Source organism: Nanorana parkeri, unplaced genomic scaffold (assembly GCF_000935625.1).
Source record: "Nanorana parkeri isolate BGI_ZX_2015 unplaced genomic scaffold, ASM93562v1 scaffold555, whole genome shotgun sequence".
Lineage (NCBI taxonomy): Eukaryota > Metazoa > Chordata > Amphibia > Anura > Dicroglossidae > Nanorana > Nanorana parkeri.
The window spans coordinates 807,029-821,272 of NW_017306823.1; the positions used below are offsets into that span (position 1 = coordinate 807,029).

The 14,244-nt window shown below is 39.3% G+C and overlaps 1 protein-coding gene across 1 annotated transcript in view; it reads left to right on the plus strand.

The window, feature by feature from the left end:
• DNAH7 (dynein axonemal heavy chain 7) overlaps nucleotides 1–14,244 on the plus strand; it is a 273,490-nt gene that overhangs the window by 191,911 nt on the left and 67,335 nt on the right. Inside the window, exons 46-47 of the mRNA XM_018562004.1 lie at nucleotides 4,823–4,986; nucleotides 12,470–12,624. Coding sequence (XP_018417506.1) covers nucleotides 4,823–4,986; nucleotides 12,470–12,624 — 319 coding nt within the window. The remainder of the gene's footprint in view (nucleotides 1–4,822; nucleotides 4,987–12,469; nucleotides 12,625–14,244) is intronic.

Below are 14,244 nucleotides of genomic sequence, written 5' to 3' on the forward strand. Positions count from 1 at the left end.
CATGTGTCCGGAGTTGAGCTATAAAGTGTATCTAAAAAACCCTTTTTTTTATAATAGAGTTTGTGATAGAATGGTTAGAACCTATACCTGTGTTGTCGTTATGGAGAGTCAACCCTCTCTATTCATCAATTAGTGGCAGTGAAAGTAAGGAAAAGAGAGGAAATCTTCTGATGGGGACAATTGTTCCAGTGACTGTCTAAGAGGAGATTTTCCTCACTTTCAATAGATTTACTATGACTTTTCGATGTGTCTACATGATAAGAAGTGAAGGAGAGCCTCCTCAATTAAACATAGGTGGCAAAAAAAAAAACCGGAAAGGGGTTTTAACCATACCATGTTCTAGCCAAAATGAAAGAAAGAAAACTGTTTTGGCTTTAGATACACTGTGGGGTCTATTATGTATGTGACCGACCAGCTGCCGTCGGCTATTCACTTCAGGCTGGTACGGTTGATCCCAGCATGTTCGGCCGACCTGAAGTGCAGAAGGAGTTCGACTCAGCCGATCCAACATCTGGATCGGCTAAGCCGAACCTCCGTCAAGCTACTCGCTGCTGTTCGGTCTATTGTCATAGATGCCGAACAGCGGTGAGTGAATAGCCGAATGCCGCCGAGCGGCATTCGGCTCGGCTATTCTGCCTGGTACCTCTGTGGTACCGAGCAGAATAGAAAAACTGTTAAAAAAGTAGAAAAAATAAAATAGACGCCCGAAGCTACGGCTAGATCCTTCGGCTGTTTTGTGAATAGACCCCTATAATTTTGAAATAGCTTGAATTTGATCATTCTATGGCATGCAACATAATAACATGATTCAGAGAGTATGTGACCGACCACTGCAATAATCCTGACTATGAAAAAGCAATAATACAATGACATACATCAAAGCATCATAGCTATATTACTGTTTTTCTCTAGTGCAATCCCAGCCTATTTGCAATTTTGGACACAGTGGGGAAGGGTTAGAACCTCTGTCACGTTTTATTGCTATCTGTGGTTTTATCAATTACATTTCCTTTCACGCCTTTCATGTCTCTGAATGGCAATGTTTTGATTATGACAGAAAGTGAAGGAAAATAATCAGTGTGAATACAGATACGATAAAAAAAGACAACAGTGGTTCTAGATTTTTCCTGCTTTGTTTTTTTTGTTTGCTTCAGGGTTTGCATGGGATTTTTCTTTTTGGCTTGCATTCTGGCATTGAGAAACAAATTAGTATGCATGTTTGGAAAACCAGAGGGAAAGTAAAGGAAAGAGCCGCAGGCTACATTTTGTTAGACCACAACCCACAGAACTGCTTAGATCTTTTATTTAAAGAGGAAATATGCCATTTTGCATATCAAATAGTATGTAGCCTTTTATCCAACCAACAGAGATAATTTGTTTAAGATGAAATTGACACAGAGAACTGAATGTGTGATACATACCTTGGCTGGCACAGTCTGAAGTATCAAAGAGACGGGGCCAGCCTCAAAGCAGCTACTTCTGTTGTGCTCTGGGAATCCTTTGTCTCGCATGAATTGTTTGATTGTATATGCATACAGTAAAACAGATGTACTGTTTGTTTACAAGACAAAATGTACCTGCTTGACCTTTACCCATAATGTAAAGTTCAGGGATTGAAAGAGCTTGACAAGGCTTCCATTCACCTTATTCCATATAATAAAGAAAATAGATAGTGCGCCACACAGCTTCCAAATTCCAAGGCTTCTTAGAAATGTAACTACAAAATACCACACATTGTAACCGCTATTGCGTTTCAGCCTCTTCAGACCTTAATCATAGCTGGGTAACTCTGCAAACAGAAACTTTTGAATTACATTTTAATAAAAAAAATGTAATGATTGTTATACTATGCAGTGGAAGTGGTAGGTGGCAGATTATCCACACATTTACCCTGAAGGGAGAACTATTGGGAGAGTGAAATACACTCATTCCCATAGTTAGAGCCGACGTGTGACACTGCAGCTGTCACACGACTCTATAGATCTAAAACCGCTGATCACAAACATCTGATCACGTTGTTCACGATCTCCGCGCAGAGAACAATGACTGTCAGTCACCCCTCCTTCCCTCTCCGTTCCCCCCAGCTCTGACTGGAGAGTCAGACGGGGAAGGGGTGAGCACCGCTGTCAATCAGGTAGTGGGGTGGCTTTGCGTGGCTTTGCGCTCACAGCATATAGTGGGTAATATTGCATGGGGGGGCGGGTGGGTAGGGGTGTGATAGGGGCGTGGCAGGTAGGGGGCATGGCAGGGGGGCCCAAGAAAAGGTTTGCCCATGGTCCAATCAATATTAAGGACAGCCCTGGTCCAATGGACTCAGGTCCCAATGGGAATGGAGGTCCTGTTGGGACCTGAATTGTTTCTTTAAATAATATTGGTGTTGCAGTGGGATTTAGGGGCATAGTAGTGAAGGCATATATATGCATACAGTAAAACAGATGTAAAATATCAGTTTTCAATGTTTTAAACTTCAAAGAATATTGGTACTTTAATTACTAACACCCTTTAAATGTTCGCTTGTACTTCTAGCACCGCCCACATCTGATACTTATCTGCCCTCTCTCCTTTGAGATCTTCACTGAGCGCTGCACAGCCTCTTCTCCACTGTTTAAATAATAGAAGGCATTTCAATAGGAATTAAGGCAGGAAACCTTCAGAGAAGAGGCTGTATGGCTTCTAGCCAAGATCTTGGGGACAGCAAATGATAAGACATGGGCAGTGGAGGGTGGACATTTAAAGTATAATTGTACAGTTATGCTTTAAAGTAATTAACATAAAGTTGAATTAAAACCAATTTTGTTTTGATTTAATTACCTGAAAATGCTAGTTGCCTTGCTCTCATGCTTGTCCTCTGGCTCAAATTCTTTCTGACCCAATAAGTTCTGACTTCAATTGCTGTGTAATATTGGCTCTTGGGACTCAGCTGACCAGGGTAAAGGCTGTTCACTGCATTATAGGTTGTTCATTATATCTGGCCAGAAATTTGTGATTCATGAACTTTGTGAATCCTTGTGAATCTCCATTAACCCATGGTAGCTGCCAACCTGAACTTCATCACTAGTCTTCAACATATAGGTAGCTGATCCATGTGACTTCCCAAGTAGTGTGATATCAGTATAAGTTTGTCTGACTCTTTGGGGTTGATTTACTAACCTTATAAACACACCACGAACATGTATACACCTCTGTAGTGTGTTCCCTCCCAGCATGATCTATGGGTGGAATCTAAACACCTTTGTAGTGTGTACACACCCAGCAGGTGTGTTGTGCAAAGCCAAGCATGAATTGCAAGGTGATGTTGTGTAAATTAGCTCTATGTTGTCTTGCTTGCGTTGATGAATGCAGGAATGTAAATGCATGAGCTAACCATTTTTGTCTAAACTGTGAAGCAGCTATTCTGACTCCGATTGTTGTGATAGCGATATATCCCTTGTGAGACCTCTATGCCTGGCCTGTATAAGCAAATATACTCACTGCGGACAATCCTTGTCAGATAGCTGAACTCACCAATACCGATTCATTCAAAAGGAGCTTTATTCTGAACATCAAGGTTACAGCAGATGATAGGAACAGCAGATGAATGGTTTCAGTATTGTGCGGTCAAAAAATGATGCCTTTTCTAGCGTACTATGTAGAGTACGTGTGTCCTAGTTACATGTGGCCTGTTAGCTATGGCCATGACACAGGAAGTACTGCTCTCAGGAAGAAGGGTGGGGCTTGCATACAGAGGAAATATGTCACAAAGGGAACACAGAACATGTTTGATACCAAGAAAGGCCACTAGATGGCAACATAGGAACTAAATATAGAATGACTATAGAAAATGGTATAGGGAAACAATCTATATAAATTCTCATCTACTAATAATGCTAATAACATATTCTATGCCCTATTGGGGCGGCACAGCAGCATTATATATGCATCATGTGCATGATTTTTCCATATATGGCATTAATGGAAATATGCTTTTAGAGACTTTTTGGTTGATAAATACGTTTTGCCCTTTTAGTCATTTATTAGCGCATGCTGCTAGTATTGTGAAGTTTTTAAAGATAATGATAACCAGATTTTGTGTTCATGTATTTGTATGCTTCAATCAGGAACTACAAAGGTAAATCAAGCAACCTGAAAATAATACATTTGACATTTGTCTCTGTGCATGCTTCATTTTTAAAACTAGATTTTTATGTGAAGTGAATCTGTCAAGCATGAAGAATCATAGGTTTGTGGAATATACTGAAACAATGTAAAAATCATTTTTATCATTCAGTTGAGTGTCAGTGCCACATAATTATCAGTGAAAAATCAGCAGCTCTTGATTCCTTCCGGAAACGCGTTACTGTGCTGCCCAATCACTGCAAATAATTGTTTAGAATTGCTGTTCCCAAAACATTAATTATTATTAAAATTGATCTTGTCATTGACGGGCTCAGCTGAATCTTATCACTTTAATTAATGAAGTGTTGCATGTCTAATTTTTGTTTTCTTGGAGACAATAGGGATGATTTGCTAATCGAATTGAAAATCTTCACTCAAAATTTTGTGAAAATTGACTTTAATTATTTAATCATGTGAAAAACATCTGCACATAACTGGATATTCAAAATAACCAGGAATTTTCTTTTCACATGATTAGAAAAATGATGTGAATATTCAATATGTTTTAAGTAAAGATTCTCAACTCCTTTAGTAAACAGTCCTAATTTGTATTCAAACAATTCAGCCCTGCAGTGTAAACAATAATTGTCTGTGTAGTTTGTATGTCCTGTAACTTTAATTTCAAGTCAGTTATTTTAGCTACTAAACTTGGCACTTTGTTTTCCAGATGCAAACAAAAGAATGGGCATTACTTTGCAAACAAAATTATCTACCCTGTTCAGAGGATTTTTCTCTCACCAGCACTTTGGGGGAACCTGTGAAAATCCGAGCATGGAATATTGCTGGTTTACCTTCAGACAGCTTCTCCATTGATAATGGAATTATCATTTCGTAAGTATGCGGTTATGATCATGTGATGTGTTTTAGAAATAGACAGAAGCCTGCAATACATAACTGATTCATATTCTCTGTCATTTTCATATTTTATGTTTATAGTGAGGTTTTATATTTTTTTTACTTTGGTTATGCATGCGGTTAGGAAAATGGCACCATTCAACTGATATAAATAAATGTATGATTTACTGTTGAAAGTACAAGTGCATTGTAAAAGTATTTACAGTATATGTAAAAGTATGCCTGGTTGCAAAGAACATACAGACATGCACAAATTTGTTGGAACCCTTCAACAAAAATAGAATAACCCACAATTAAGATTTAACTTTGCATTTTAATGATATCCAAGTTTCAGTGACTATTATGACTCGAGTCATCCTTTACTTAAAAATAAATTCTGTTACCGAAATCAACAATGAGGGGTCTATGCGCGAAGCAGCCGAAGGATCTAGCCGTAGCTTCAGCTGATCCTTCGGCTAGCTTCGGCCCCAGGACCCCTTCGGTTCAGTGGAACTGAAGGGCTGCTGTACGGGCTGTTCCCTATAGCCCGTACAGCTCCCGAAGTTGGCCGAGCGGCTCAGCTAACCAGGGACACTGATCTCCAGACAGCAAACTCTCCCGGGCGCTCCGGGAGTCTCCCACCCCCGGCCGCCCAGGTGAGAAACACTTTTTCCAAGAAAGGTTCACTCTGCTCAATCGAGCAGAGTAAAACTTTCCCTGCTTTTTTTTTTTTATTCTGACATGGAGCCGTTGGCTGCCGTCAGAATAATAAAAAAAAAATTCACCATAGGAATGCATAGCTAGATTCCTATTGGCTATTTCAATTTGCAATAGCCAATGGCAAACTAGCTATTGCACCCCCCCCACTACTGCTGTCAATCAGCAGAGGGGACCTGCAGTTCTCCATCAGGTCCCCTATAGTGATTGACAGCAGCAGAGCTAGTTTGCTATTGGCTATTGCAAATTGAAATAGCCAATAGGAATCTAGCAATGCATTTCTATGGTGAAAATGTTTTTTTTTCTTTTTTTTGATGGCAGCAGAACCGCCGGCCAATAGAAAACAGTTGGGTGGAGCTAGCTGTCACTGCTAGCTCCGCACAATCGTTTTCTATTTCTTTTTTTGTACTTTTTATACTATTTTTCTGTTCTGCTCAGTCCCACAGAGGCGAATGCAGCTCAGCCTACGGCAGCTTAGTGAATGGACCCCTATATTTTAATTTATACATATAATGGTCAGTGGCGCCCAGGGCCCCTGGTCTCTCCGCCGGAAGTGTCGGATCATCCGTTCACCCGACACTCCCGGCCAGTGGCATAGTGAGGGGGGCCGGGGGCGCCGGCTCGGCCGGTCGCACGAGTTGACATGGGGAGGGGCCCAAAAAAAATCTTGCACCAGGGCCCTTTGTTCCTTAGCTCCGCCACTGATAATGGTACTTTATTTAAACACACTATTGTCCACTCAGGCAGTGGGGAAAATAAGTACTATCTTACACTTCCAAGTGTGTTGTATTCTTCTCTTTCTAGCTGCCCTACAGTTGCTACTCCTCCTTTGGCTGCCATATTGGTTGTAAAGACATAACTGCTTCCGCACAAAAACTCAGGGGGTGGGGTGTGATAGGGGCATGGCAGGTAGGGGGCATGGCAGGGGGGCCCAAGAAAAGGTTTGCCCAGGGTCCAATCAATATTAAGGATGGCCCTGGTTCCAATGGACTCAGGTCCCAGTGGGAATGGAGGTCCTGTTGGGACCTGAATTGTTTCTTCAAATAATATTGGTGTTGCAGTGGGATTTAGGGGCATAGTAGTGAAGGCATCTGAGAAAATTAGTGAGTCAATCACACAAGCAGGAAATACATTTCTGGAGCTTTCTGTACATCAGCTCCTCCAGGTTGCCATATTGCATTGAATTTCTAAAGCAGTGGTCTCAAAGTACCATCCCGCGGGCCAATTGCGAGCCGGTACTATGTGGCCCACAGCCAGCTGACAAGTCAGGTACGTGGTCACGGACCTGACTTGCAGGAGCAGCTACAAGGTCTGCATCTCTGTCGGATGCAGACCGCAGAGCTGCTCCTGTCACCGCTGGCACTCAGATCCTTTCAGCTGGAGCTCAGTTCTGAAAGAAAGGATGGATTAGTGAGGTCTGCAGCAGCAGACCTCACTAATCACCCACTAGAGCACCAGGGATTGTGCCTCCTCACAGTCTCCTCCCAGCAAAGAAGGGAATTATTTTATATGTGGGGGCTGTATTTTTTTATGTGTATGGGGGGTGTATTATTTTATATGTGGGGGAGTGTATTTTCTTTATGTGTATGGGGGGAGTGTATTTTTTTATATGTGGGGTGTGTGTTTTGTTTATATGTATAGGAATCCCTAATCTGGCGTATACAAGCGGCAGCTGTCACCCATTCTAATTAATGATCAGGTGACAGCAGCTCCATGTAAACGCCTGCACACTGGATGTAATGGTATGTGATATGCTTGCATTTGGTTAGGAAACCTGGATTGTGCATCCAGGGAGAGTGTTTTCTAACCGCATGTAATCATATCACATACTATTACATGCGGTGTGCAGGCGTTTACATGAAGCTGCTGTCACCTGATCATTAACTTGAATGGGTGACAGCTGCCGCTTGTAAACGCCAGATTAGGGATTCCTGCTGCATGAAAATGCAAGTCCTAGATGCAGGAATCCCTAATTACACCTAAACTTACAGGTGTGAATAGTGACTTGTGTGTGTATGTGTGGTGTCCATAGTACCATACCGGATATAGTTAAATTTAATTTTGAAGTATGATATTTGCCAAGCAGCCCCCATGGGAGAAATAAATTTGTCGAGTGGCCTCCGAATGATTTAAGTTTGAGACCCCGGTTCTAGAGGTTCCAAACTCTTTCTAACCCTTACACAGTGTATTCAAAAGTAAAACTAAGTGTTGGCTAGAATTCTACTTTAAGGTATGAAGCAAACAACAGATATCACAATAGTTTCTTTAATAACATAGTGAAACAAGTCAAATAGTGAAAGAAGTAAAATATCCTTTTGACACAGCAACTCTGAAAACTTTGTATCTGTCTGTGTCATTGACAAAATCTTGCATTTAAATGACAAGTTTGGTATGTTTTTATTATTCTACAATTGTCAGAAGCTGGTTTTTTTTTGGACATGATGAAATGTGTCTGCGTGTGCTGGCATGATAGCAAAGTAAGAATTACATTTCAGATAGTGCTTGCTTGGGTATCAGGTCTTATTTAAATGCCAGGGCTTTTGGACTGTAACAGAGCTGACAGATCCAAAATCAACACTGCTCATTTCTATTTTAAGAAGCAACGCATATTACAGCTGAATACGTTCATAGCACTCACACTAACGGGTCTATTCACTGAGCTGCCTTAGGCAGCCAATTGAATGACCAACCTGAAGTGAAGTGAGCCGAACGCTGTTCGGCTATTCACTTCAGGCTGGTATGGCTGATTCGAGCGGCTAGATGCTTCGGCAGCTTAGTGAATAGACCCCTAAGCAACATCTCGTGTATCATTGTTATTTTTGTAGCTAAGCTTGATTTCTAAATCAGGCTCATAATCTTTTGGATTGGTTTCTGTAAAGTTTGGCAGCTTGTCTTCCTCCTGTATGCTTCCAAGTAAAAAACATTTTAAATAACTGATTACATGCATCAGGTAATTTAGATATCATTTTACAGTATGCCATTTTAAATGATTCCTGTAAGAAATGGTCTTCCATTGTACTTACAGGCTTTAAAAATGAAAAATAAAAAATATATTAATGTCTCCAGATGAAGATCGATGATGCAAAATGAGTGTGTCTTAACCTTTAAAAAATGCCAATAATGGTGTTTTTGTACAGTTGAAATTTTACTCTCATACTACTGAAAGTGACGATATATTTTACAGCTAGGTCAGTTATGTGATTTGTTCGTGAATCTTTGCTCCCACTGCTAACTTTCATCATGGGAATACATTTCATTAATTCTGAACATTCCCAATATTATCTTTTTGCTAAATTTGGCACAATGATAGACATAAACAATTGTGTTTCCTTCTATTTCTAGCAGAGAGAAACCTCCAGGCAGACAGTGTGGTAATGGGGGACAGAAATGTGCTTTAGCTCACGTTATTGTCAATTTGAGAATTTCTAGTAAGTAGTAAAAGGTGAAAAGGAATAGCATATATAAGGCATCAACAGAGAGATAATACCAGCATTGTATTACAGATTAGAGGTGTTATTACAATTCATTCAGATTGACTTGGTGAGTAGTCATATATGACTTAAAGTGGAAAGGGGTGATATTCTTAGTTCTGAAATACAAAGTTCTCTTAATGTTATAGCTTGAATAGAGCAAGAATATGGACCATAGGGTATAGATATGTGGTTTGTAAATACACATGCTTTCATATAGGGACACATTTTTAGCATGTGTAGAGTTGTATGTTGGCTCTGGATATTCAAAAGCTGTAAGATAGCTTTGGCGTTTAAAATATTGTGAGGGGGATTTATCAAAACTGGAGCAGACAAAATCTGGAGCAGCTGTGCATGGCAACCAATCGGCTTCTCTCTTTTATTTTCAAATCTTAACTGAACAAACTAAAGAGATACGTTCGTCCGTTTACACACGCCTGCCCATAGACTTGTATAGAGCATCTGATTGGGTCTGGCTAAAAAACTGACAGGTGGACCCGATCGGACCGCTCATGTGAAAGGGGCCTAAGACAGGCGGGTCAGCTGGTGGGCAGGGCAGGCCAGGGTTACACCTTAATTTTTGAAGAGCCAGTAGTCTAAGAAATCCAGTGACCCTGCCATGTGACAATTCTTTAAGCAAGTGTCTTAAAAAAAACAACAACTTTTCTGCTGCCTGCACCACTGAATGCCATTGCTTAGAAATTGATTGCACACTATTCCTGAGGAATCGTCCCCCAAAATCTGCTGGGAAACTGACACTTCCCATAGCATTGATCTCCTGTGTTCCCTGCAGCATCACCTGATTCCTCCTGCTGACTTTCAGATTGCTGCAAGAGACAGTAGTGACAGGGAGGTCAGCAGGAGTAACCAGTGAGCTCTGAAGGGGACACAGAAGATTGACACTTACGGAAGTGTCAGTTTCCCAGCAGATTTTGGGGGGTAATTCCTCAGCAATAGAGGCATATTCAGTTGCGTGGCCAGCAGAAGATTTAAGTATTATGTTTCTTCCTTACAAATACATGCTTTGTTGAGACTTTCACTAAAGATACAGGGCCGCTTTAATTCTTCTTGTGGAACAAAGTTGAGCTGAAGAAAATGAAAAGAGTGTTGTATAATGAAAGTTTTGCAGCTCTTGACATGCAACTGTCAACTGAGTACTCTAGAAAGAAAAAAAGGTGTCTTAAAGATTTGGAGAAAGTATAACATGAGTTTGGCTGGTCACAAAGAGGTGATTTAAAGTTGTAGGCAAATAGAAAAAGATGAATTCAGTTAAATATTCAATAAAAAATGTAATGTTTTTTTTTTTTTTTAAGAAGCTTGTGTAAGTATCTGAACTTGACTTGGTATTAGCCTCTTGTAATTCCCTGTAAAGCAGCACTCAGACTGGAAGAGCAATAGGAGTCAATCAGGTATCTTGTATGTAAGTATGCTAACAAACATGCTGACAGGTCACAGTGTGACCAGAGTAGTGATCTCAATAAGCATTTTTGTGGAAAGAATCAAGTTGGAGGTAACGTTAGACAAGGTTTTCATCAGAATAAAGGAACTGAACAGGCTCGTGGGATATGGGCTAATTATGCCAATCCTTTTTTTATAATGTAAGTCGGAAAAGCATCTGGCCATGGGCTCTTGAGTGGCTGTATTGCAACATACACTTCTGTAAAAGTAACACTAAACTTAGGATTTAAATCTTAAAATACCTTCAAGTACCCTAACAAACATGTAGCTTATTTATACATCACTCAGCTGTGGCTCCTCAAATCACCTATAAAATCATGATGACACTGTCCTCCCTTCTGGAGGGGGGCTACTTTTGTTCCTCATGGACCCTGTGAGCTTTAAAGTAGCCACCGTTCAAAGCTCACTCCCATGATGTACTATAATTACTTGTTCAGTTTACTAATTTGTATTGAGATTGAAGTCCATCAGAGGAGTGAGCTTGGAGCGGTGACTACTTTACAACACATACAGGGACCATGAGCCACCCTCCAGAAGGAAGGACAGTGCCAGCACTAACTTAGAGATGATTTGTGGATCTACAACTGAGTGATACACAGATAAGCTACACTGAGTTAATAGTTAGGGTACTTGAATGCATTTTTAAGATTTAACTCCTAAGGTCAGTGTCATCTTAAGGCCTGGTTCACACCTACGCGACAGCGTTTTTGCGTGTTGTAACGCATGTTTGTGATGCGCTTTATTGAGCATTTTTATGCACTTTTTATGCACATACGGCAAAAGATGCAAGTTTTTGTGAGCAGATTGTAGCTCATTGATGTTAATGAGAAAAGGTGCATAAATGCGCATAAAAACTTGCAAAAACACAGAAAACTGGCGTTTTTAAGCGTTTCCTATTGAGTCTATGGGGCCAAAATGAGCTGTAATATGCCAAAAAAAAGCTCCTGTACTTTTTCCAGCGACAGGTGTTTTGCTTTTTGCGGCAAAACGGTCACATGTGAACAGGGCCATAGAAATGAATGGGATTTTTTGGGGCAGATTTTTGGCGTGTTCCTTAGGGCAGAAAAAGTGTTACAAAATGCTCATTGTGAACCAGGACTAAATCACATTGCAAGATATCAGGATCTAATAGGATTTGAGCTGTAGTTTAATAGAAGGGGTTGCCATGAATGTAATGATTTTACATTTCTAATCATTTTGCATAAGATTGTGTCTATTCCTCTGCCTTTTATTTTTTTCTTTTATAGCTCAGAATATGTTTTCACATTCCATAGTATGTTCTTGCCAGAGATGTACTTTTCAATAGCCATAGTAGCTTTTTTAATGTTTCAGTTGAAACCAAGCTAGAAGATTTTGTGCAAATTGAGGATAAAGCCACAGACATTTTAACTTTTCAAATCCTCAAAGTAATGAGATTTTACATTTAACAGTTGGGTAGTTGGACTTACAGCTAATAACACAAATTCCAATTTTGATGGCTTGAAAAGAAGGGGGTACCAAACATGATATAGCTAATTAATACAAAGCCTTGCATAGGTTATTCTGTTTTATTAGTTACAGTTATCAGTTAAACAATTTCCCTACCAATAGAAGCAATTACAATTAAATTTTCACTTTTGTAAAGTTAATTTGAAAAATTTCACTTGATAACATTCACCTTATCTTTAATCCAAAAGCAAGAGTTTACTTATCATTGTTATCTTCATTTGAATTATTCATGCTTTCTTTGATGTGATAGGAAAGAGATTACATTCAATAAGCCACACTAAAGAATGAATACTTATCGTGTAATGTATAAATAATTAGTGCTAAGTATTTCTATGAATGCATTACAGGAACGCCAGGCGATGGCCTTTGATGATTGATCCACAGGGTCAAGCAAATAAATGGGTGAAGAATATGGAAAAAGCCAACAGTTTACATATCATTAAGCTTAGTGACCCTGACTTTGTCAGAACACTGGAAAACTGCATTCAGTTTGGTACTCCGGGTAGGTATATGTGTATGCCAGGACATCAAATTGTTAAATTTGTTAAAACTACAGTTACTATAAAAGTGAGCTGTACTTTTTTTCCTTCTCATTTTGCATTGCTCATTAATCACATTAAAACTGTAATTGCTGTGTTAACGGCAGGTGGTGAAATCTGCATGTTCAAAATTTCATTTGTGGAAAGTTCCCTTAATTAGTTCCTTTTAATTGTTCTGTGAAGCACTGCATATTTATGTATTCATTTAATGATTTCCCTTGATGCAGCTGTTTTCTTAAAAATGCCATAGTTTATACAATAAAAATCATGACCTGTGTGTAGATAGATAGATAGATAGATAAACATATGTATGTCACTCAAATAAAAAAAAAACATCTTTCATTCTGTCAAACTGTAATTAATTTAGAAGGATGCTTCTGGAATGTGATCCAGTTTGCTTTCACCAGAAAAAAATTCTGACCTCCTAAGAAATGTAGATAACAATTTTTGGCCTTAAAATTTTTATTTAAAAAAAAAATCAAATTTTATTCCACATATTCACAAGCCTTTAGCTGGCCATACACCTTACAATTATCTGCAGATTTTCTGTGGTCAGATGGAAAAGGTGCAACAGATTCCTCCATCTACAGATAGTTCTGCAGATAATTGTAAGGTGTATGGGCACCTTTACAGTAATAAACTTTACAGCTGCAGATTTAATTACAAGAAGGGTTCCTGTGTCTTTTATATTGATGGTAAAGTGTGCAGTTTTCCTCCGCCATTTATATGTGGATGATAATATCCTTCTTAATTACCTGTTGAATTGAAGTGAATTAATTCAGCTAAGATAGTCTTACTTTATAACTGAGGTTATTCATAATATTTACTTGCCGTTCTCTATACTCTATACAAAATTGCCTGAGTCCATTAATTTCCCCAACCCTTACTGTTTTGTTGCATGCATATTTCTAGCCTTTAACCCCTTTATAATTGAGCTTTTTTTCAGTTTCTGTTCGTTAATGACTGAAGCACTTTTTACATTTTTGCTGTGTTATTTTTTCCATGGCAGTAATATACTTTCTTACTAAGTGCACCCACACATATTATATATTGTTTCTTAGAGGACAGATAGGGCAATATATTTATATCACACATGTGCCTAACACCTCACTAAATATGAATAAATTATTGAGGAAAAAATGTAAAGAAAACATTTTTTCCCCAATTTTGACTATAATTTTTTAGAAAAATAACAGCTAAAAAAATGCATTTAAATCAATTCATTTATTTGTCCTTTATTTGAAAACACCTCAAATGCCTAGGATTTCAGAAATGTTTTTGAACTTCTCAGCCTAAAACTGAAAGCTAACATTTTAGTTTTTTTCTCTAAAAGCTAATAGTGGTTACCAGGTTAGACAGGTGGCATACATTGTCACTGTCACTAAGTGACACTACGGTATCTATTCACTATGCTGCCGAGGGCAGCCGAGTGAATGACCGATCAGAAGTGAAGTGAGCCGAACACTGTTCGGCTATTCACTTCAGGCTGGTACGGCTGATTTCAGCCGTACATCGGCTGAAATCCGCCATACATCGGCCTGCTTCGAGAGGGACAACCATTAATTAACCTTAGTGACCCTGAC